General features: G+C 40.1%; 2 protein-coding genes across 2 annotated transcripts in view; one reads left to right on the plus strand and one right to left on the minus strand.

Annotated features, from left to right (window-relative positions):
• On the minus strand, positions 1 to 7,317 carry LOC111867080. The gene is made up of 4 exons (XM_023856567.2): positions 7,237 to 7,317; positions 3,759 to 3,895; positions 1,563 to 1,664; positions 1 to 211 (listed from the first exon to the last, which is right to left on the minus strand). The coding sequence occupies exons 1-4, from the start codon at positions 7,252 to 7,254 to the stop codon at positions 133 to 135; spliced, it is 336 nt and encodes a 111-aa protein (XP_023712335.1). The 5' UTR covers positions 7,255 to 7,317; the 3' UTR covers positions 1 to 132.
• LOC111867078 overlaps positions 151 to 25,407 on the plus strand; it is a 49,885-nt gene continuing 24,628 nt past the window's right edge. The window contains exon 1 of the mRNA XM_023856563.1: positions 151 to 233. Within this exon, the coding sequence (XP_023712331.1) occupies positions 189 to 233 (45 nt within the window). The 5' untranslated portion in view covers positions 151 to 188. The remainder of the gene's footprint in view (positions 234 to 25,407) is intronic.

Consider the following 25,407-nt stretch of genomic DNA (forward strand, 5'->3'; position numbering starts at 1 on the left):
TGTGTTTTGAATCATTTATTATATTAAAATAATTTATAATGATAAGGAATTAAACATACTTTGTGAAAAAGCTACTTTTGTTTCAGGTTTGTTTGGGAATACAATAAAACTTTTGTTATGATGCTGACTGAATCAGGGTGCTGAGGTGGTCTGCGAGGTGTTGAAGAGAGAAGCTGGTGGCAGTAGGAATGCAACTTTCGTTTCTGACAATCTGTAACAGAGTAAGAACTGAGGTAAGAATGGGACAACCAAATGTGGGCAGCGATGACTGATCAGCATTACATCTCTGTCTTTACGTAATTCAGTGTACGTCAAATCAGATACATGTTATAGAGATTAGTGAGGTGAATATTAGGGGATGTTCATCTATTGTGGACTCCCTTTTATAAAAGTCCCTGGCATGTGCTTATCCTATCAGAAATGCACTGAAATGCTGTGCCTGCTTACTCTGGTTGCCCATAAGGCTACGAGGATTGTAGATGAATGTGCATCTTATGTCCATGCAGACATTTCAGAACAAGCAACATAATAATTTTTAAATGTATGTAGAATTAACTGCTTAGTTAACCATCAGCAGTATTTACACACAATGCATTTCATAACAGGCTCTAAGCTTCCCTCACAGTGTAAATGCATTATTAGGTACAAATGTTTTTTCTTGTCAGCTAATAAATGTGAAACCAAATTGGACATTGTCAGGAAAAGTGGATTGCTAGTTGGTGAGTAAAGTGCCATGGGTTCAATTGAGCTATTTTTTTACTATTGTGTATGCATTTCTGTGGGCGCTTATGCATATGTTGTTATTATTGTATTCTTTTTAAAACAGCTCCTATGTTTAAAGATTTCATGAACATTTAGTTTATCAAAACACATTTTGATGATCAGTTTTTCATACATAAACACTGACTATAGGCTTTATTATGTTATGGTTAGTCTGTGTAGAACTGGTTTATAAATTTTATATTCATTTTATAAAATATATTCCAGATATGAGATCTTACAATTATGTTTAATTTTATGGCAGATCTAATGACTACTGGACAGAATTTATCCAGGGGTCAACTTTACCCAAGCATGTCAGCTGAAATGGAATTTTACATCTTTATGACAAGAAGGCTAGGCAGAAAAGCATTTTGTGTAACATTTTGATGAACTGATATAATAACTGTAACATCCCAACGAAGTTATTGTCATATGAAGCAAGTGTCATTGACAGAAAGGCAAACATACAATATGAAAACAAAAAAAGGGAGGGTCCAGATTACCTGAACTTCCTCTATATATTTCTTACAATTAGTTGGTATGATGAAGAAGTATAAGCATTTTGCAAAGGGATACAAGTGAAGGATGATATCAAATGATGAGACTTCTTGTTGAATTCTTGATGGGTTTTATCTTCTAGATGAGAAGATGCATGCATGTCATTAACAGAATTTATTATAATGATATTGTTTGGACCATCTCTCTAAAAATACAATTAAGTATTGAAAGTCTTGTAACTTATCCTTATAATTAAGCAGTTAATTTAAGAGGCAGAACAAATACAAGGATGACTGACTTACTTATCTGTCTCAACTGGTGCAACTGTAGTGCCACTCTCACCATTGTGTTGAGTCTCATTTTCCATAACTCCAATTTCAAATTGCACACTTGATATAACATATCTGGAAACATAAAAATAAGTGAATTCTCATTCCATCAAATCCTCCACATTCATTAGCCATCCGATCATCGACACTGTGTGGTCTTATTACTGAGAGAATTGTAAATAAAAAACTTGAAAAAAAAAGTTAGGGTAGTGTTCATTGTTAAGTGGTAAGTGTTCACAATTCGGGATTCCATCTGGCTTACAGGACTGCTTCAGAATAATGTATGAGACATATGTTCAGTATTTTGCCCAGTTAACCTTAGAGCACAGTGGTTAATATATACACCACCTGCCTTATAATTAAAAGCTCAGTGTTTTTCCTACAGAATGTATTTATGTGTTTCATATGGTTCTCAGAAGAAACAGTGCTCATGTCTCTAAATAAGATTAACAGATTTGTCTCTATAATGGAAATGAGATGTGTTGCCTGTGACATAGAGGCTGAATATTCATATATTATTCAGATGAACTTTGTGCATCAGAGGTTTAATGAACAGTTCTGTTTGGTCAATTTTGTTATGTTTTCAATAAATCTAACTGAATTTATCAGAAGGACCACATCATGTAATTGTATTCTCTTCAACAAAAGAAAGTATGAAAAATCAGTGACTACAGTTAGTTCTGTTACACTGCAGAAAATATGTTGTTGGAAAGCTGTTCATACTGCCTAGAATTATAAATTACTTTTGCCTGTATTTCATTAAATATTCACCATATAAAAATATATTATACTTACACACAAATCATATGTGACAAGACTGATAAAGTTTCAGTTAAGCTTCCACTACAGTAGAGTGAATATTTAACTGATATGAACCAAAATTATATTTATTCAACAACTTTTAGTTTACAATGAAGTCTTCTCAGGTGATCAGCCATGTAATGTATGGGTTGGTGCCTGATGTTTCAGAGACAGGTTCTGTCTCCATTATCAGGGGTTGATATGAAGAGTGTTGTGTTTACACACCATATTTATACACAAAGCTGGGTGGGTGTGGGTGAAACAGGAGGAGGTGGTTTGGACTGGATTGATCTAGCTCAGGACATGGTACCAGTGGCAGGTACCTATGAATATGGTAATGAACCTTCAGATTCCATAATATGTGGGGATATTCTCGAGTAACTGAAGAACTGGTGGCTTCTCAAAGATGACTCAGTTCCATGGAGTTAGTTAATTAGTTAATCTGTATTTATCATAACCTTATCCATTTTAACAATGGACCATTTGTTAGCAACTACAGCACTTGAATTGGAGCTGAAAACAGTTTCACTTGTCTTATGGGTTACCCTTGAACTTCAGTATGCTTCAATATGTTTATAGTATTCCACAGATTAGTCAGGTTAGTAACATTTTTGCCTAACACCCCTAGCTGAATTGCAAACTAAACATCAAAGATGTAAAATATTTAATCATCTTGAGTAACTGAGTTATTCATACACCAATTCATGTTGTCTTCTGGGCTGATTTCATGTAGTTGATGGTCACCACCATTTTTGAGGAACATGCTACCTTCCATATGTCCTAAAAACTGGATCTGTTTCTGTCCTGAGGTGAGGAGGAGATGCCTCTTAAAAACAGCTAACCTCAGTTACAGTGACTGAGGTTAGCTCTTTCTAAGGGACCCAACAGAGTAGGCATCTCCCCCTCTCCTCAGGATGAACAGATCCAGTTCTGAAACGGTGTGTTCTCTATTTTTTAGAATACTGGATGATGGACAAAGTCCAAAAATCCAGTAATTCTGAGTGTTATACACCATAATCAGAACCCTTTAGAAGAAGTATTTCAATTTGTTACAGAACTAGACACTTCACTATTGTCACCCTTGTAGCTTGCCATTAAATGCTATCCACCAATTCACACTCTGCTTTTCTAAGACGCATTTTAATATCATCTTTGCATCTATATCTTGTTCTCTCATGTGGTTTCTTCCAATCAGGCTCTCCAACCAAAGTTCTGTATGCATTTTTTGTGTTCCCCATGTGTGCTATGTGTTGCACACATCTCATCCTCCCTTCTTTTATCACCCTAAAAATACCAGATGAGTACAGAATGCAGTTTTATCACAATCCCAAATAAATATACTGGCAGTCTATCACATATGTAACTTACGCATTTTGGGTTTGATTTGCACCGTTGACCCACGATGAGTTGGAAGACTGTTCATTATCAGTTGTGGTCTCTTCAGATGTAACTTCTGTCAAGAATGTCAACAGGCAGGCAGCAATGAGTGCTGCAAGCAGCTGGCCCTGATGGAAGAGATCACACAATATGTATAGTGAATTAAGCTAAGCATGACAGTGTTTCTCTGTTGTTCAACATCCCTGCAAACAGCATTAGCAGTTGATGCACATCTAACAGAGGTACAATTTTTACATGAGGAGCATACATTGAACAGTGCAAAGTCTCTGCAGGAACTCGGAGACCAACAATTTCCAAAATGGAAGAGCAGAATTTCAAACCATAGTAAACTTGAGTAAGAAAGATAATATCGAGGCGATGCCTCCTCATACATAAAGTCTGCAATTTTAACTCCCCAGTGCAAGAGAATAACAGTAATGGACTTCAGGAAAGAAGCGATTAAAAAAGAGGGTCGCAAACCTCTACTGTATGCGTTCCAGTTTGTTGGCATCAGTTAACGTAATTGGATTCCAGACTACGGACACATATTTAAGTTTAGATCTAACTAATGCAATGTACAACTGAGCATACATTCTAGAGATGAGAAATTGAAAGTAATGTTATGAATAACGACAACAACAACAACAACAACAACAACAATAATAATAATAATATGACAAAGTTAAGTTGCCCTGCCCATGTGCTTAATTAATTGACTAGGCACCACGCCATGACGACATATTGTTATGGCTCCACCATTCTTGACCTCAGCGCTAGATGGACTGGCTGCTTTAACCCTGTAGAAAGAGCCCCCGGTACCCATTGGATAAGAGGCTGGATGGGCTGTAGAGCTGGTATGGATGAAGTGGAGTAGAAGAAAATCTCTTGCCCCTGCCAGGAATTGAACCGTGACATTCAGCCTGTAGCCCACTGCTATACCAACTGAGCTGTTCTTGCTCCTCTACTACTAACATTCAAGTTTATAAACTGAAGGTTGCTGGAATATAATGTACTGTATGTGTTTGCTTTATGTTAATTTGATATTGATACATCTCATCAACAGTGCACTACACAAAAAATTTATAACAACTAAACACGCTTCTGTTTAGCTTATCAACATCATCCCTCAGAAAATGCTAATTTATTATTTATTATGTCAGATATGAGATTTTCACAGCAGTGANATGCAATGTACAATCTGAGCATACATTCTAGAGATGAGAAATTGAAAGTAATGTTATGAATAACGACAACAACAACAACAACAACAACAATAATAATAATAATATGACAAAGTTAAGTTGCCCTGCCCATGTGCTTAATTAATTGACTAGGCACCACGCCATGACGACATATTGTTATGGCTCCACCATTCTTGACCTCAGCGCTAGATGGACTGGCTGCTTTAACCCTGTAGAAAGAGCCCCCGGTACCCATTGGATAAGAGGCTGGATGGGCTGTAGAGCTGGTATGGATGAAGTGGAGTAGAAGAAAATCTCTTGCCCCTGCCAGGAATTGAACCGTGACATTCAGCCTGTAGCCCACTGCTATACCAACTGAGCTGTTCTTGCTCCTCTACTACTAACATTCAAGTTTATAAACTGAAGGTTGCTGGAATATAATGTACTGTATGTGTTTGCTTTATGTTAATTTGATATTGATACATCTCATCAACAGTGCACTACACAAAAAATTTATAACAACTAAACACGCTTCTGTTTAGCTTATCAACATCATCCCTCAGAAAATGCTAATTTATTATTTATTATGTCAGATATGAGATTTTCACAGCAGTGATTATGGAGAATTCCAGTCTTCTGGAATATAACACCTGTAATCCATTGAATGTTAAGGGTTGTTTCGGAGAAACATGTCGCTTCTGCCTTCAGAGTCGGAGAATATGCCAGGCAAGAAACCAACATGAAGCAGGTATCCACCATAGCTCTGTCTTATTCTGGTTTCTCGCTTGGCTTATTTTTTTGGCCCTGAAGACAGAAATGACATGTTCCTCTGAAAAGTGGTCTAACTTCCAATAGACTACATGACATTATGTCCCAGAAGGTAGAATTCTTCATAGGTGATAAACCCCCAGAAAGTGTTACAATGTTCAGATATTTTGGAATGACTGTAAGAAATCAAAATAATATTCAGACCTAAGTCAAGAGCAGGATAAATCCGGGAATACTTGTTATAATTGCCTTCTGAATACTTTATCTTCCCATTTTCTGTCTAAAAGCTTTTTTTGTATGGGTATGAAACACAAGGGAAAGGTATGCCTTACCATACCTAACTCATGTTATAGTGGCAACTCAGAAACTTGAACAGCCATAAGTTTGCCCGCAGAAAAATTTAAGCCTCTTATATGTTCCATGTTGGACTTTGCTTTATCCTAGTATGTGAACGTTTATGTTTTCATTATTCTGGCTAGCTTCTGCATAATTTTTTTAGTACTGAATCATAAATCCATCTAAATAATATATTAAATAGAATATAACAATTAGATTTCTACCTCACAAAACACACAGAGATTCACCATTACAAAGATCAGACTCAATTAATGATGCTTAGGAAAATATTCACTGTTTACTGTGAGATAGACCTGACCAGTGGGCAAAATGCAGAATTTCTTAAAGTTACAGCAGTGGGGACCGCCTGTGTGGTTTAGTGGTCAGAGTTCCTGGCTACAGATCCAGAGGTCCCGTGTTCGATTCCCGGCACTACCAGACTTTCTGAGAAGCAGTTGGTCTGGAGCGGGGTCCACAGCCTCGTGTGGATAATTGAGGAGCTATTTCAAATAAATAGCGGCTCCGGTTTAGAAAACCGAAATTAACGGCCGTGGGGATTCGTTGCGCTGACCACGCGACGCTCTCTATCCGCTAAAGTTGGCACTAACTTCGTCGACAAGCGGCTGTCGCTCGGTCGGTATAGTTCGCTTGCGGACTCAAGCCACGGAGTTTAGTTTGCAGCAGTGGGTAATATAGTAACCACTCTGATTTAAAGGGTTAAGTGGCAGAACTTTTACCTGAAATCTCAGGCAAGTGAAGCACAATTTCATATGACTAAAATAAGTAACGGCCTATCACAGTGACTGCACGGTCTAAAGGCAGGAACTGTCTTCGCTCGTTCGAAAGCTTGGATCGTGGGTTCGAATACCACTCAAGGAATGGATGTCTGTGTGCGTTTGTTCTGTGTCAGGTAGCGGCCTTGCGACGGGCTCATCCCCCGTCTAAGGAGCCTTATCGACTATATATAGGACTAAGAAACTGAAAAAGCGTCCAAGGTCCAAAAAAGGGTTGTAGAGCCATAGATAAAATAAGTAACGTAGGTATAATTATAACGACCGTCGGCAGAATAACCGCTCTTGTCTTAGGAAAAATAATAATTTGGAACGTGAAATAAATGCCGAAGTCTACAGTAATTCGTTAAAAACCTTTTGCTGGCGAAAATATGCACATAGCATGCAACTCACTTTCGTGTCGGTGACCATGCTGCTTGGAGGCGACTTGCGGCACTGCGACTTCTGAACAAATGACGCACACGTCACAGTCTCCAGTTTATATACTGCAAAGTGTGACTCACGTTCAAATATAATTAATTATACCTAAGTCACAAGCGGCGTGATGAAATCAAAACGAACGTTCATGAAGTGTCAATGGTTTCGGCCTTCTAGCTATTTTGGCCCTGGTAAATCAGGGGTGTCAAGGACGCCAAAAGACCGTTACATTTCGGTGTAAAATGGAACTAACAAGATGAAAACTGCCGAGCGATCCACTGTTTAGATTTTAACTCATGGAAGTGAATATTTTTTCTTTTTGTGGGTTACTTTACACCGTCGGTGTCTAGACTATACAGCATCGAATTGTAGGATGACAGATGAATGGGAAGTAAGAGGAATTCGGAAGGATCTGGAAGGAAGTCATCGTGGCCTAATCGACATACCATCCCGGAATTTACCTGGAGGAATGAACCTCAGCGTTCCGGCCAAGATTCGAACTGAGCACCTTCCGAGCGCGAGTGTAGAGCATTATCGCTACGCATTCTGTTATTAGTGACAGCCAATATTTTGAAGAAAAAAACATCAAAACTAGAACCTAAAGATAAAATTTTAACTCAATATAAATGTTGGGTTTCTTCCACACCACTGTAATGGCCCTACCGCCATAATTCATTTCACTGAATTAAGTAGTTGCATTTCCTCTGCATTTCACTGTGACACTGTCACCTCGTCGCCGGGTCCCTCTCTCAAAATGGAGTGCACCACGTGAAGGCGAAGTTAAGACGTTTTATATTGCGAATGCTACGCCATGAGCACGTATCATTCGCACAAAACAAAACAAAACAAAACAAAAAGAAGACAGGATAAAGCTGAGTGAGTACCTCAAGCGCTTGTGTTCGAGAGACGCCCAGTACCCGAAGCATCTCGGCCGAAACACCAAATGGCCTGACTGGAGTTTTCATGATATTCCGACGTCCCTCTAGGGAAATACCTGGGAAGTACGTTAATTTTCTTTTTTAATTTCTTGGAGTGGGGTGAGACTGAATCCACCTTGTACGTCAGCCATTATTTGGCTTATTGTGTCAGTCTCGGATGATAATGGGTTCTTTTATTACTAGTGGGGTGGGACTAAGTCCCTTGTACTGTGGCCACTTCTGGCTTATTGTACCAGCCCCAGATGATAGGTGAGGGTGATTGTGGAGCAATTGGTGGAATGAAGATTGGCAGGGGAAACCGAAGTACTCGGAGAAAACCTGCCCCAACGCCACTTTGTCCACCATAAATCCCACTTGACCAGACCCGGGATCGAACCCGGGCCGCCGCGATGGGAAGCCAGCAACTAACCGCTTGAGCTATGGCGCGGCCTAATAGATGATGGTTAGTGTGGAGCAGTTGGTGGAATGAGAATTTGCAAGGGAAACCGAAGCACTCGGGGGAAAAAAAACTTGCCCCAGTACCACCCTGTCCACCAGAAATCTCACATGACCTGACCCTGGATCGAACCCGGACCTCCCCGGTGGGAAGCCGACGACTAACCGTCTTAGCTATGGCACAGTCTTTGGGAAGTACGTTACAATTAGACCAGGAGCGCTTACTTCTACGTCCCTTCCAATTTGTTATTCACTACCACCCAACCACTAAACGCTATACGCTCTGAGTTACTAAAAGCTTCCTTAAAAAACTATAAATATATTAAATAGAGAGGATAATATAAATACATTGTCTATGAAGTTCCTTATAAATATAGCCCAATCCAACCAGTTATATTAGATCATACACGAAACTGAGACATAGGCAAGAACTATGAACATGTAAACTAAATACCCCGACATCAATGTAACAAGACTGAAAGCTGCAACCCATGTTGAGTCTCCACGCCATTCTTTGCACATCTGCATTCTGAACGCTCCCGGCCGTTACAAGAAAATGTTCCGAACACGTTAACCTGCTTAATGTAGGCGATCTACAGTCTGAATTATGATTAGGGACCGGATTTTAATGCAAATGCATATTTCTTTCTTGCAACCAGAAAGTATGCTCGTTTGGATATATGTATGAATTACTTAATTTCTTAAATTTGGGACATGATTTGATGGTGCATATAAATGCATATTTTGCCTGTTTTATGAATAAGCATCATATTTTCGAAGATATCTATTTATACTGCATATTTCCCTTTCAAAATATTTTAATATATTTTAATTTTATGTTTTCAATTATGGTCATGTGTATACAATTTTTCTTTTCCGTATTTGAATATGTTGCATATTTGACTCAACATTTCGTCATGATTCATGTTTCTGATGCAATACCCAGAACGGGACTTGCTCGATCCCTGTACTCATAACTTTCCTCAGCCGCGTATCATCAAAGTAGCCGCGAAGAGATTAGTCGGAAGCGTTCACATGTAGCAGCTATCAACGTAATACTATTCAACCGACAAGGGACTTATTTATTTCCGAAGTCTCCATGAGGTTCGGTACGCTTCTTCATTTGAAGCTGAGAGCCATTTACATTAGTGGTGACTAGTCTATAGTTAAGTTTGTTTAGCTTTCTGTAGTCATGCCNTCCTGTTCAAAAATTGCTTAGTGAATTTTCTAATAATAGTGTTCTCACAGTTTTCCTTTGATTTATGCGAAGCCTTTTTAGCGGCAGATATTCCGCTGTGGAAACTAACCAATCCTACTCTGAGAAACTTCATAGAGAAGTATACACAGTGCAAAGTGCCGGATGAATCTACTGTGCGCAAAAATTACGTGAAGCAGTGTTACGATCTTACAATTGAAAGCATTAGAGATAAGATTCAAGATAATTTTGTGAGGGTATCAATCAACGAAACACATGATTGTAGGGGACGGTTTATTGCAAATTGTATAGTTGGATCCCTTAATAAGAATGAACAATCTACCCCATATCTTCTTGCGGTAGAGCAATTTGAAACCACAAATAGCTCCACAGTTTCCGAATTTTTTATCAATTCCAATAATTTACTATGGCCTAATGGCATTCAGTATGAGCCCGTATTGCTCTTTGTGACTGCTGCCGTAAGTTACATGATGAAAGCCGGTACTGCTCTTAAAGTTATATTTCCAAGTATGACAAATTTGACTTGCCTTGCCCATGGGTTGCACCGTGTTGCAGAAACAATTCGTGCAAATTTTCGGCTTGTTGACAAGTTGGTGTCTTCTGTGAAGAAGGTATTTGTTAAAGCGCCATACAGAAAAGAAGCCTTTAAAGCAATAGCACCGAGCGTTCCACTTCCGCCAGAACAAATTTTAACGCGCTGGGGCACGTGGCTGTGTGCAGCGAATTATTATATCGAATATTTAGAAACAGTGAATACATTTGATCCCAAAAGTGCAGCATCAATTCAAATTGCCCAAGATGTACTAAAAAGCGCAGAACTAGAAACTAATCTTTCCTATATATCTGCTCATTTCTCTCATCTTCCATCCGCCATTTCCGCACTGGAGGCAAGCAATAGCAATACTAATTTGTATCAGTCGTTAAGTGTGTTCAAAACCACTGGTTCCAAGTTGAATTCGGTTCCTGGGAGAGTAGGTGAAGTAGTAAAGGAAAAAGTACAGATCATTCTTTAAAAAAATCCAGGATATGAACAAATTTTGTGAAATTGAAGAAGTTTTATCCGGTAAATATACTGAACTGACAAGTAAAATATCACTAACAGTGGAGCAAATAGCGGCTTTTGTACATGCTCCCCTAAGTTCCTGTGAGGTGGAAAGAAGTTTTTCCCGCTATAAGGACATCTTACGAGACAGTAGGAGGCGACTAACTATGGAAAACCTAGAACATTTAGTAATTGTGAATTGCAACAGTAGAGAAGTTGAAAGTTCGGAGAGCTAAATGTGAGTACCATTGGTTTCTTAAATTTGTAATGAAATGTGTTGGCTTTGTTGCATGATTTGTATTTAAGTATAGCTTTTTATTGCAAGCGAATCATTCAGTGATTACATAAAATGAACTTAAATATTGATTTGTTGGTCTTAAAATAATGTAAAATCAATTTTAATATTTGGTATAAATTTTTATGTCCATATTTCGGAAGTTTTTCATGAATAAATGCATACATATTTAAGGGATTATAAGGGCATAAAAGTCCGGTCCCCAATTATGATGCCTATTCTGCTCCCTGCTAACGTCGCAAATAATATCAGAGACTCACATCGTCGCCACGTTTTCCATGTATAGACAGTATTTAAGGCAGACTACGTTGGCGTGTGTATGGTTTAGACCAAATTTAAAATAACTACCTCCAGTGGTTCATTAGTATCGCCATCAAAGCAACAGCTAAATATAGATTTCACGCAGCAACCATTCTATTGTCTTGTATAAAAACATTAAAAATGTTTTTCACTTATCTATTGGCCTACATATTTTCAGGATTGTATATTAGGTGTCACTAGTATTGCTTCCAACGCACAAATGTGAGTTTGAGATAAAGTCCATACCAGATTTCAACAAAATTCGTCCGGCGGTCACTTGAAACATAAGGGCATATAGACAGAGACACATATGCGTTTAGTCTGTGCATATCATACAAAGAACGCATAATAATATAGAACTGTCTGGGAAAAGCATGTACATCTGTACATCTCTGTCTAGGGGATTTCAGCGCGTATTGGATCAGTCCTTCAGTACGTCTACCCCATGAGCATTCTATTGGTAAATCTGAATGTAAAAATAGGAAGAGCAGGCTCTTTAGACTGAGAATCAGGAACGAGAATTTTATGTGGAATTAACAATTATAACTGTGTTAGAATAGCATGGAGCTTCTTCCCACATGTCTTCATGTCGCGATACTTAAAGTAAGCACGGGGCAACTTTAACTTAACTTTATCTTTACAAATATAAATCACTCCGTCCAATGTGACCTGTAAGTTTTTTACTACATGAAAACTTAACACCCTTACATGTTTCGGTCTCTGTGGACCATCTTCAGAGGGCAAACATCACTACAAATAGGAAACCACCATTACATAAGTTGTTTAGACGTAAAGTACGTACACTTATATGCTGTAGTACATAGTACACAAAATAGAACATTTCACAAACTTTACATTCCCAGGAAACTGCTGTGTTTGTGAAATGTTCTATTTTGTGTACTATGTACTACGGCATATAAGTGTACGTACTTTACGTCTAAACAACTTATGTAATGGTGGTTTCCTGTTTGTAGTGATGTTTGCCCTCTGAAGATGGTCCACAGAGACCGAAACATGTAAGGGTGTTAAGTTTTCATGTAGTAAAAAACTTACAGGTCACATTGGACGGAGTGATTTATATTTGTAATTGTTAGTGTGACGGACCAGAATGAAACAAATCAAATTTATCTTTACACACTGTCACCTTAAAATATCTATGTTATGGGCAGTCTGATAGAGGATAACGACGTTTCAGGAGAAACGTACTACGTCCATTTTCGGTGTCGAAAATAAACCAAGCAAACAAATAACAAGCAGAGCCGTAGCTTGGTCTGCTCCCTTGTTTGCTTGCTCAGCTCACTCTTCGGCCCTTAAGATGCTTCTCTGAAACGTAAAATTTTATCTAGCTACACGGTGTAGAATTCCGAGAGACAATATTCTTAAAGTATCTAAGTGCAATGTTCCCACAATGCAATGGTCGTAAATAAACTGTACGAGTGAGTTTCTCCTGTTGTAAAGACGCACAATCAGAGTGATCGCGTCTTGACAGATGAGAGACGCCAAACACGTGTGAATGACGTCAGGTCGTTTAGAGGAGCTGATTATGATAATCACCGATATCTGACAATTACCACATATCCGGACAGACTGTCCGTACGTAAACGAGCAACGCAAAGGTTCCTTATGGAGAGATTTAATATCAAGAAGCTTAAAGATAAATCCAGATTAAGTTTAATATTTCAAACAGGTATGCAGCATTGAACATGTGACTGATAATGTGAATACTGTCACATGAAGGGGTGAGCGTGACTTATAGACGGGGTTCTGGTTGTGAACGATTGGTTTTATTGACACCTTATACAAAGCACTCGGGTTCTCAGTCTTCACTAGTCGTATCCTGGCAACGAATTTATAACAGGCTCTGTAACTTCAAACCACAAATGAAGTCTTCTTTTCACAGCCTAATTCCTTTCTTGCCATTATTCTGCAATTGCTAATTCCGAAGACTCGACTCAGTTCAATCCTCTGGTCCCAAGCTCATATCCTGGCAGGTGGCGTCTCGAAACTCGATTAACTTTTCTCTACTGAACCCTTCTTTTTAACTACTTTGCATAGACCAGGCAGAAAACACAGCCTCTCTATTGTGTGGAAGGCGTGCTTACGGCGGCGTTGCATAGCAAAGGAAATTACTCGAGTGTTGCTTGGGTATTTGTTGCCACGGGAACGTTTTTACTGAGTCATTACCTAACAATGAGCGTCCATTCTCATTTTACTAAACCGGCTTTCGGGCGTAACATCACAATTTTAAATGGCTGTAAGAAACTATGTGATGTGGGTGGATGAGCGTTCTCTTTTTACGAATTAGAGGAGTTAAAATCATTACTAAACCCAAGGAAGCAGGCCAAACTGCATTGGTTGCATGATCTGAAGCCAGGTGAATGGTAATAATCCAGTTAAGATGTGTGAACGAGGAAACTTTCTGAGAAAGGAAAAGTGAATATCTGAAAGACAAAATGAATAAGTTCGAAACAATCAATAAGAAGAAAAATATTACAGATTAGTAGGAGATATTATTGAGTTTAAAAAGGGCTACTAACTTGATACTAACTAAAAAGAAGATGAGAATTGTAATCTACAGACAATTTCCCATATTTTGAAAGGCTGAAATATTATTTCTGTCAAATATTGAATGTACATGGGGTTAATGGTATTAAATAAACTGAAATACATACAGCTGGGAAGTTAGTAACTGAGCCTAGTTAATTTTATGGTAAAAATTTGGAGAGGTACGAATAAATCGACAAGTATATACAGTAAAACTTGGTTATAGCAACATCGGTTTCTGCGACACCTTGTCTATTGCGTCAAATATTCAGTTGTACGAACTAATTCCTCATAAAGCAACTGTTTTTATACCTTGCTTAGTACGACATGCACAAATGCATCAACCTCGTATGTAACGTCATTTTCATTCCTGAATTTCTCTGATATGGACATTGAACGTAATTTAGAAAGTGTGTATTGGGNTTTTACGTGACTAACATAAGGCTACTGTGGAAGTGCCCATTTCGGTTACAACGACATTCGTTTATAACGACACTATTTTTAGGTCCCTTTGATGACGTTATAAACAAGTTCTACTGTATATATAAAATTCCAGTAGAATTAATCCAAGGAGAATGTGAAATATTACGATCTGATATCCATAAATTTATTAATTCTAGTCGGGATAAGGTGGAATGGCCACAGCACTGTAAAGATTCTATAATATGTTTATAAAAAAACGATGAAAACAGCCATAGAAATTACCGAGGTATGTCACTGTTACCAATCTCATACATAAGGGTAGCCAACAGCCTTCCTTCAAGGTTAATCCCATATGTAGATTCAATTATTGGCGATCATCAAAGTCGAGTGAGGCACGATTGCTTCCGAGCTCCTCTCGTAGCAGAAAAATGCTCCTGGAATATTCTTGATTGCACTAAAAAATTATACATTTTCAAGTTTTCTTAAAATACACGATCCTCGTCTTCGAGTTTCCTCCTCTTATGTAAGATTTGAGGTTTTCACGGCAGTGACTATGAAAAATGCCGTCTTCTGGGATATGGCACCGTGTAGATATTGTGTGAACCGAAGTTTCTGAGGAACGTATCGCCTCCATCTTCAGGGTGGTAGAAAAATCCGCTAGCGAAGAACCAGCATGAGCAGGTGGCTGGTTCCTCGCTGCGGTGTGACGCCGTATAATCTTGTAGATAGGTACAAAAGTTTCGAAGAGATTTCCTGCCTTAATTTCAAGGGGATGAACCTAAAATGGATTTATCTGGCACTGGATAGGGTCCAGTTGCTAGCTCTTCTGAACACAGTAATGAAACACTGGGTTCCATAAAAGTTGGGGATTTTTTGACCAGCTGAGCAGCAAAGAGCTTCTAAAAAGAGAGACTGCTCCGTGCATTTTACTGTACGCTGTTGCAGTCCGTTTATTACCAATCTTATCTAGTTTAGTTTAAAATGTAACTTAAAACTTAATGTGAACGAAGTCCGATTGAGCACCATGTCGTTAAGGTGTGTAGTGGGTATGAAGGTAAAACCCATGTATTCGCAATGAAGAGGGAGTGATAAGCTCATATCGCCCTTAAACTTACTTGGTGTACCCCACAGCGACGGCCTCACTCCATCCTGCATTCAAACCTTGCTGATTGACCCTTTCCATATGAGAGTAAACTGTAAATGAAGTTACTTCTTTTGTTGCGTATTTCCGTGGCAACGACCAGGAGAGATCGTCACTCCAATATTAACTTTCATTCGGATGCGTGGGATTTTACATTCATTCCCCTGCACAACTCACTGGTGTACTGCTTAAGAGGTCAACATGAACAATTACGAAGATTCATGTTTTCTGAGATGTGACGCCGTGTAACTTGTTAGACAGGTATCAAAGTTTCAGGGGAAACACATTGCCTCCACGTTCTACATACACGTATGCGGCGTCACATCCAGAAGATACAAATATTTCTAGTCACCGCAGTCATGATCTCCGATCTAACAGGGACAGCTCTGTTTGGATGCAAGTCTCAACCAAATCAGTAGAAACCTGGAAGGAAGAGGCTTCAGCCGTTTCCAGTATGACCTAAAGGTATACGTACACTCCCTAAAACCAGGGAAATAGCCATGTATGCCCTTGTGTTTAGTAGCGTGCTGAACATTGCACAGTAATGTCTAAAAGTTTGTGTCGATGGTATCCAGTCTCCGAAACCTTGTGTTTTAAATAAAAAAACAGAACGATAGGTAAAGTTCAAAGAGACAATGACTGTATGTTGTACAATCTCTCTCATATCTGTTAAGTATGTCAGAGAAGACACGCTTGTGGACAATACAGTATTATCTTTTGAGACAGGTTGCCTTCAACTGTCAAGCGAGGAAAAAGAATTTATTTACACTTATGCAGAACGATTATCTCAGAGTTTCTGGCAAATCATTGGGCCATTCAGGTGGAACAGCATAAGGCTCGAGTCAGGCTGGGTCGCGGAATCGACGAGCAAATAAAATTTACCTAGATTATAGGAGATGCTCAAAATTCCGTGTTTTACACATGCGTTCCTGGATATTCAGTAAAAAGCGTATATTCATATGTAGAACTTCTTTTTAGGAAACGGAGTGGACTTGAAACGTGAAACCCCAGTCGACTGTGAAGAGCGCCTAGGGGGTTTTCGACAGAATGTTCAAGTCCATCGCCAACTTCATCTGCTTTCTCAATAATGCGAACTCGGTGTTACAATTCCGTTCTCTCTCTTCTGTGTTCTCTTTGTTTTTAAGTAACCATAATATCAATGCCCCCTTATCGTGGTGAGGGGGTTTGAGTATGCTAAGGACCCTGAGAGCTATACCAGCGGCAGCGTAGCTACTGGCAGGGCCTCCCTTGCTGGACAGGTCAAAGGGTAGGCATCAGACGAAGAGAGACACCAAAAACTGATGCCGGAAGCAGCGTCATCAGTAGCGACTTGAAGCACAGAACAAATGATGCTCGAGATGGTTCAAGTTCGTATAGCAACAGGCGTGACCAGAGTGGTTTGAACGGCTGCTGTACTGCGATGTGGAAAGCAAATGGAAAAACTACCACATTATCACTTTTCCTGGATAGTCTCTTTCCAAAAACAGAAGATCGCATTAAGTGGAGGAACTGTTTTGGAAGAGATTGTGGACCTGTCGTCTGACATACTGATGAATGAATGAATATCAATGTTAGACTTGAATCGAGAAAAATTTTCCACCGACATCAGCAGACAGCATTTCCAGCATGTACTGTAAGTTGGGTGTTTATTTGAAGTTTGAGAGGTACCGGCTTGTTGTCTACATACTCAGTCACATTCTCTGCATCATGACTAGACAGAAGGAGCGTCAGTCGCCGCGTGAGCAGCTTATCGATTTGCTGGAAGCTCTTAGATTGTCATACACAAAACTTAGTACAATTAAGAGCAGAAGCGTCCGACGTTCTGTAACAAGTTCTCGTTTGTGTCACGGACAGAAACAAAGAATGCGAACGTACCTACGTTAGCAATAAAATTTGCTCCAGATATGGAAGTGTCATACCTGGAATACTTGTTTCTCACGCTGTGGTCCGCAGACTGCAAACGAGTTGATTTATACTGGAACGTAATATTTACTTACATTAGACCTATATACAAACTTTTAATTATTTATCACTGCTGCATATATTATTATTTTAACTATAAAAATCATGTACCGCTGTTTCCACACTACCTCTTTTATTGCGTGTAGATTCGTTGCTGTGGAGACGTGTCTGTTTGAGACTGTTACCTAGTAACGGCTCTGGTATATTTGCTTGTCTCGCTGTCGTTGCATAGTAACGGCTGTATAAGCTACATTACTTTAGTGCCTTGAGTTTTTTATGAAATCTCTGACGAAATAACATATAATGAAAGCAAATAAATGGACTCTAAAAATTCTGGAAAATGAACGATGATGAATGAATGAATGAATCCGATACTAAAGTCCATCAAATAATCAAGAACTCTCCACCGAATTACGTCCCTGCACAAGATGGCAGTAAGGAACCGTATAGCCGTCCTCGTCATAACGCTGTGGTACCACAGGATTCACTGAATATTCCCTTAGCATTCCGCACAAATTTTCCGTTAATGACAATATTGAGAATGCCATTCTTTTTTTTTTTCATGCGTGGTGCGACCTTCTTCGAGTCGAGTTTCTAGTACTCCCCAACAACAGGTTATTTAATTATAAGTAGGCTTTTACCGTTACGTTGTGAAAATGACAGTCATGTGATAATGAACGTAGTCTGGTCATGAAATTGCAGGTTCCATACTGAGAGCTCTGCACTGTAGCTTCAGAAGCTCTGAACGGTATCCATAACGACGGTCCCCGGGATTACCTGACACTGCAGCAAGGGCATCAAGGTGCTCGTTAATTGTTCTAATGTCGATTGTAATTAGCATTACAATGTAAATGTAGGGATGCTCACACACGTCTCTGTTACTGAGTGTAAGAGGATAATGAAGGCTTGAGACCACGAATGCTTAAATAGACCACGACCAATCTCCACGCTCCGTCCAATTCATTACATTTCGTATTCGAAGCAACTTAATGACAAAGCAACCACTGTTGTCGGATTGTGTTCCCTGACACGCAGTCCGTAACTCACAGGGTGTCCCAGAAAGAAATGCGTACATTTTATTAACTTGTGGACAGATAGATTCTAAAAGGTTCTGACGATGGTGTATAATACTCAAAATTACTGGATTTTTGTACTTTGTCCATCGTCCGGTATTCTACAAACTAGAAAACACAACGTTTCGGAAACTGGATCTTTTTCCGTCCTCAGGTGAGGGAGGGAGGAAGATGCCTACTCTCTTAGGACCATTGGAAAGAGCTAACCTCAGTCACTGCATAAGTAATTAAGGAAAGCTCATTCTAAGGGACCCAACAGAGTAGGTGTCTTCCCTCCCACCTCATCTGAGGACGGAAATAAATCCAGTTTCCGAAACGATTTGTTTTCTAATGTCTAGAGTACAGGACGATGGACAAAGGAAAACAATACAGTAATTCTGAGTACTATGGACAGATGTTAACTCAGAGTTATGTTGGTTAATTTAGAGCCACAAACGTTACAAATGACAACCACTGGTACAAATGCGTTGTTGACAACGGCGTTGAAGAGAGCAGCTGCTTCGTGTATTGCTGCTAGTGGACTAAGAGCACAGGAACTTTAATTTCTGTGCTTCAGCTCCTGCGATGTTCTTGGTTTTGTGGTATATGAAATGCTTTTCTAGAGTACTCCACAAGTAAAAGCCTAAAGGCATTCGGTCAGGAGATCGGGGTGGATACTTCATATTTTCTTTTGGTCGTAACCATCTTCCAGGGAAACGAACATCGAGAGAGTTTCTCACAACCCTGTAGTAATTCGGTGGCGCGCCACAATGCTGGCAGTAACAGCCTAGTCGTCATCAGAAAACAAAATGTTGAAGCAAAGTGTGTTGTAGTCCTCCAGCGTAGTCAAGTATGCAGTGCCTGTTACAGGAACTTCAATGCAAAATAGCTCTAACATCTTCTGGAAGACACCCTACAGCACTGATATCTCTGGCAAATTAAAGGTTGGGGTTTTCGTTGGCCCAGTATACATAGTTGTGTCAGTTGCTAGTACCATTAAGCTTAAAAGTCGCAAAGAATGAAATCTGGAAGTTATTCTCTTCCGTCATACATGTACAGTAACCACTCACAAAATGGAAGCCGAGGGTCTAGACCGTTTTCATTCAGGGCATGGAACAGTCTCGGAATGCACGGCACCAGTCTCACGAGAACATGCCTTACTGACTTCTGGGATTGTGTGAAAACCTGTAACACTCTTACAAAATTTCTATTGTCAGTTTTAACTTAAGGTCTCCTAGACTGCCTCTTGTTCACGTCTTGCGCTGTCTCATCTCCCTCAAACGTACTCAGCCTTACAATTGTTACACGTGTTGGTATTGGTGTTCTAATCAATTTCTCCAAAGCCTTTGAGTCTCAGTCAGATTCTTACTGTTTCAATAGGACTTACGCGTTCACTGACACTGCTCAAACGCTAATCGCGCTCCCACCGTTTTGTTTTACATCCAGAACAGTGTACTAGTACTAAGTGCCACGCACTTCTTTCAAATTTCAACGCTTACGTCGCTTCAAAATACCATCACGCTATCTCCGATATCATTCCTGTCTGTCTGTCCGCCCCCAATCGCTGCTAGGCAACGGGGTGTCAAAGGAAAGTAGGCGATTCGTTCTTCCCAGAACTTCTTGTTTATATCTTAATAACAACCATAATTTGTATACTATTTTTGTGTCAGTCTGTACAGTTGGCATTATATTAGACCTGTATATATTTTACCTTCCTATTCTTGGCTGTACCACTGGGTTTGTGGTTTATTTCTCGGCGCTGTCGGTATCTAGGCCATAAAGAGTCGAATGGTACATTGATTAATGATGAATTGAAAGGATTTTTAAAAGAAGTGGTCGTGGCCTAATCGAGGTACTATCCCCACATTTACATGGAGAGACCGAGGAATACCTGGAGAACCTCAGCGTCCCGGGCGAGATTTGAAATGAGCACCACAAAAGTAGAAGTTTATTCTTAGCCTTCTGGAGTATAGCGCCGTCTAGTCTTGCAAGCGGTTATCAACGTGGCGGAGGAACATACTACCAATCGTAATAACGGAATTTGTCTTAAAGAGTCTTGTGATTATTTACTCAAAGTTAGAGATAAGTGGGAACAGTGCGTGAGAGCATACAACGTTTATTTGCAGATAACAATTACACAGGCAGTGTAGGAGAGTAGAGATATATATAACACTGTTAGGTTTGTGAGGTTCCGCATGTTTTACAAGGGGTCTCATTCTGTACCAACCAAGGGTTACGCAAAGAGGGGGGGGGGCGGAATATCTTAATATGATGTCACGAAGCAATAGAAAGACAAAGAAACACTCCCAACATACTGCCTTCATCTTCAGGGCAGGGAAGCACCCTGAAGATTGAGATAGTATGGTCCTCCGAAACGTTGGCAACCACTTACCAGTTTATACGGCGTCATAATCCGGAAGACCACAATATGAAACCAAGCTATACAGAACTATTCGGCTTATTTTGGACTCTATCCATCGTCTGGTATATATAAGACAAATCCACAACGTTTCGGAGACTGGATCTGTCTCCGTCATCAAGTGGGTACGGCAGGATAGATCTACTCAGTTGGGCCCATTAGAAAGAGCTAGTCTCAATCACTGGACCTTTTTTGCTTGTTAGAGACGTTTCGAAATGAACTTTCCACAGCAGCAAAGACACGCTGTTGGTCTGAGCTACTCATTGACGACGTGAGAAAATCTTTCAGCTGTTGGATCTTCTGGAGTTGGGAAGACTTCTTATTCCAGTGAGCATGAATCCTATCTCTAAGATGGGCCATGCTGGCCCGTTGAGCAATCTTGGAAGAATGTCGACCACTATATTGCATCTTAACCGAGAGGCCTTTGGGAACAATGCCTTGAGATTTGCACCTCATCAGAAAGGTTATATGGTTCAGGGTATTTGTCAACCGGATTTTTAGATGTTCTAGTTTCATAAAAGAAGGGTATATACCGGGTCCATACCGGTTACACAAATAGACTTGAAAGGATTCTGACGATGGTGTATGCTGCACAGAACTATTAGGCTTATCTTGGACTCTATCCATCGTCTGGTATATATAAGACAAAAAAAAACACGGAGACTGGATCTGTCTCCGTCCTCAGGTGGATGGGGCAGGATAGACCTACTCAGTTGGGCCCGCTAGAAAGAGCTAGTCTCAATCACAGCTAGTTCGCTGATAACAAGGTCTGTAAATTCAGTACCACAGGACATAATGTTCAGCTTTTATGTGGTGTCACTCTTGGCCAAGGCGTCGAATAAGGAGGCCAGGAACCTCCTGGGGATCTTTCGCTATGTCCAGACATCCTTCTACTTCTGCTTCTTGCAGTGTCTATAAATAGACTGTTGGAGGGGCTGTGGGTTCGCCATTGTCTCCTTTGATCGCCAGCTTCTTCATGGACTGCAGGGTATACTGAAAACCTACCCATACTAACATATTTCTCAACTCCAGTTCTCATCACCGCCCATCCAACAAGTTTGTCGTACTTTCCACATTGGTGCACAAGGCCAGAGCTGATTGCGGCCAAGACAGAATTTACGATGCGGTGGAACGTCTAAATGTCGTATTCAGGCAGAATGGCTACAGCGCCCGGAAGATTCTATCTAGCCCAAAGACAAGCTGGATTCTGTCGCTTGCCTGTCTTACGTACGGCCTACCTTCAACCACATTAGCAGAGTGCTGTCTCCGCACAACGTCAAGTCGTATGGCCTCCCGCCTAGGAAAATCTCCATGTTCCTTCGGCCGCTCAAGGACGACCTGGGAGTGAGGACACCGAGAACATACATTATCTCCTTTGAATGCGATCAGGTTTACATTCAACAGACGCATCTTTCGATATACACCAGCTGGAAGGAGCGTATTCGTCATATCCGGCTTGAACATCCGGATGATTCAGCGTCGACGGAGCACGCCATCAGCCTGGAACACCGCATCCAGCTCCATGACACCAGCAATCATCTTCATTAATCCCAGATACATGTATCGTATCATTAAGGAGGCTACTGAGCTCCAGGAAACATGGAATATGGCTTCTGCCTAAGGAAGTTGTGGAAACTTCTCATCGGCTTCCTGAAATATCGTAGGAAGCATCCTTTACAGGATCCTCACTGGGCATGTAAGCTCGGACACACCGAACTTATCATGGCACAGACTCAGCCCTCTCCAAGCACCCACGAACCCTGAGTCGGAACAGAACTGAGGGCCTAAATCGCAATGCTTATGGTGAGCTTTCATTAAAATACTTCACGTAGTTTGGGAAACTGAAATGTGGGCTGGCAGATTTATGGTCGTGGTCAGCTACAAATTCTGTTCGATAGGCGAAAGAAACAGCTTAAATTTATGGCTGCTTATGGTGCAGCTCACGTTCTATCTTCCAGTGAACGGAGGTACAAAAGCCGTTCTCTGTGTTATCTACATTTGCAGACGGCATTCAAGAAAATTCGAATCGGAACACTTTCAGTTAAAGCCCAACTGATTTGTTGCTTGAATTGCGGCATAACTTGATCTTTGATTGGCCTATTCTTGACGAGGAAAATGTTTATCTGTTCCACACAATAATCAGCGATCGGCCAGATAGCGAAGATCCAGTAACGGTTGTAAGCGAGACTATCAACAGTATGTGGCAAAGAAATAAACTGTAACTGACGATTGCCTGGAAATCTGGGCTTCGAGGGTTGGTAGGGACGTTGGGATTACTTTAGCCAACATGCACAGACCGACTCTGGGCATGGAATTCTACACAGTGTGAATCTAAACCAAGGTTTAGAATGGCTGGAGCTTTGCTTTTAAGTCCTCCAGTGCCCTCCTGTTATAGTGTTAGGGAATCCCAGGATTTTATACGCCCCGAAGGTTTGTTTTCGCATGACTACGAGGATCTGAAGGAAAGAAAACATTAATAACACAGTGGTTAATGAGATGGAAGAATTTATTTGGCATTGGGAAAAAGTTCAAAAGGTAAAATTGATGACTGAATCCACACAATGATACAAAATAATTTTAAATTCCATTAAATTATAAACTGGGGGTTTTGGAATAGAGAGATACCAAAACAAAGCAAAACAATATGTAAAATATATTTCAAATATATGCTAACACATGCCGAAGCATGGACTTACTAAGCAGAATTCAGAGGAAGGATTTGAAATATTTGAAAAGCAATATGGGGGGAGGCAGGCTACAAGGGATAGAAGTGGAAATGAAACTTTTAGACAAGAGAAGAGCTTGTAATTCTGAACTTATTGAGAAATTTAGAAGAGATGCACTTACAATGAATTGGCCGTGTAAAAAAAATGAACAGAACAAGGATACGGAGTATGGCATTAGAATTCAAATTTAAAATAAGGAGATGTATGGAACAACCCAGAATAAGAAATGAGATTTCCGGTTCTCAGGGCGGTCGTTATGAAAAGCACTATCTTCTGGGATGTTGTGACGTGTAGTCTGGTAGAATTTTAACGGCGTTATTTTAAAGCGGCTATCCATCTATATGAGAACATGTCATGTCACAGTTCAGGCGGTTAATTGCTGATTTCTCGCCACGGAAGCCTGGATGCAATTCCAGATCAGATCATGTGGGGTTTGTTAGAACAAAGTGGCATTGGGGCAGGTTTTCTCCAAGTACCTCGGTTTCCCCTGCTAATTCCCATTCCACCAAGTGCTCCATACTGGTCTATTATCCGCGACTGGTGCAATAGGCAAATTTATGAACGACGTAGCAAGTGGATTCAGTCTAACCCCACCTCAAAGTAGCCGTGCCATAGCTCAAGCGCTTAGTCTCTAGCTTTCCACCGCGGTGGCCCGAGTTCGATCCCGGGTATAGTCAAGTGAGATCTGTGGTGGACAAAGTGGCGCTAGGACAGGTTTTCTCCGAGTTCTTCGGTTTCCCCTGCCAATCTTCATTCCACCAATTGCTCCACAATCACCCTCACGTATCATCTGGGGCTGGTACAATAGGCCAGAAGTGGCCGCAGTATAAGGGGCTTAGTCCCACCCCATTATCAATAAAAAAAGGGTCTACTTTATTTGAAGTTTCTCGTAGCAGATGATTTCCCAGAACAATATCATTAATATACGAGAAGTGCGAGAGATAATGCGGACATCTGAAGTATAGCAGAGTTGTTGATGACTATCTCCTTCAGGTTATCTTATCGTACAACAGGCTCTGTGCATGTCCCGTTCGAAAGCCACAACCCAGAGTGAAACAAGTGACTATCAAATATGTGCTGCTCAGCTCGCTGTGCCGTCATATTTGCGGGTGTTTGGTGCCTGGTGAGTAGTTCCAAAGGGTTTCACTTCACAAGAAGGCCTCATTACATAGGGAAGTAAGCAAATGTGTAATTCATTATATATATATTAGAGAAGTTACATCAATATTGAACCATTTAATCGGTTTACAGATTTTAATTGCAATATACATAACTAAATCAGGTGCTAAACGCTGTATTATTTATATTACAAATTTTCGTAATCATATAAATTAATTAGAATGGAAGTTTTAATTTCAAATACAATATTTTAATCCATGATATATATACAGTGTCCGTCTTGCAGTGCATCCACTTTTACCTGTCACTTCACAACATGTTTCGGGTGTTGTAAGCACAACACCCGCAGCCAAAAAGGGAACACGCATCACGAGACACGACACACACGCCATATAAGAGGAACGACTCCCATATTGGAGGAACCATGCGCGGGTTTTGAATTGGAACAGATAAGATGAATATCTTAACAAGATTTTAGTATACAATAAATTTATTATAACTGACGAATATTTAAAATACTTTTTAAATAATTTTA

The sequence above is a fragment of the Cryptotermes secundus genome, unplaced genomic scaffold, assembly GCF_002891405.2.
Source record: "Cryptotermes secundus unplaced genomic scaffold, Csec_1.0 scaffold205, whole genome shotgun sequence".
Lineage (NCBI taxonomy): Eukaryota > Metazoa > Arthropoda > Insecta > Blattodea > Kalotermitidae > Cryptotermes > Cryptotermes secundus.

Coding starts and splice junctions, on each gene's coding strand:
- LOC111867080 (XM_023856567.2), bottom strand. Junction 1,665..3,758: donor GCAAATCAAACCCAAAATGC/GTAAGTTACATA, acceptor TTATGTTTCCAG/ATATGTTATATCAAGTGTGC. Junction 212..1,562: donor GCACCAGTTGAGACAGATAA/GTAAGTCAGTCA, acceptor ACTCTGTTACAG/ATTGTCAGAAACGAAAGTTG.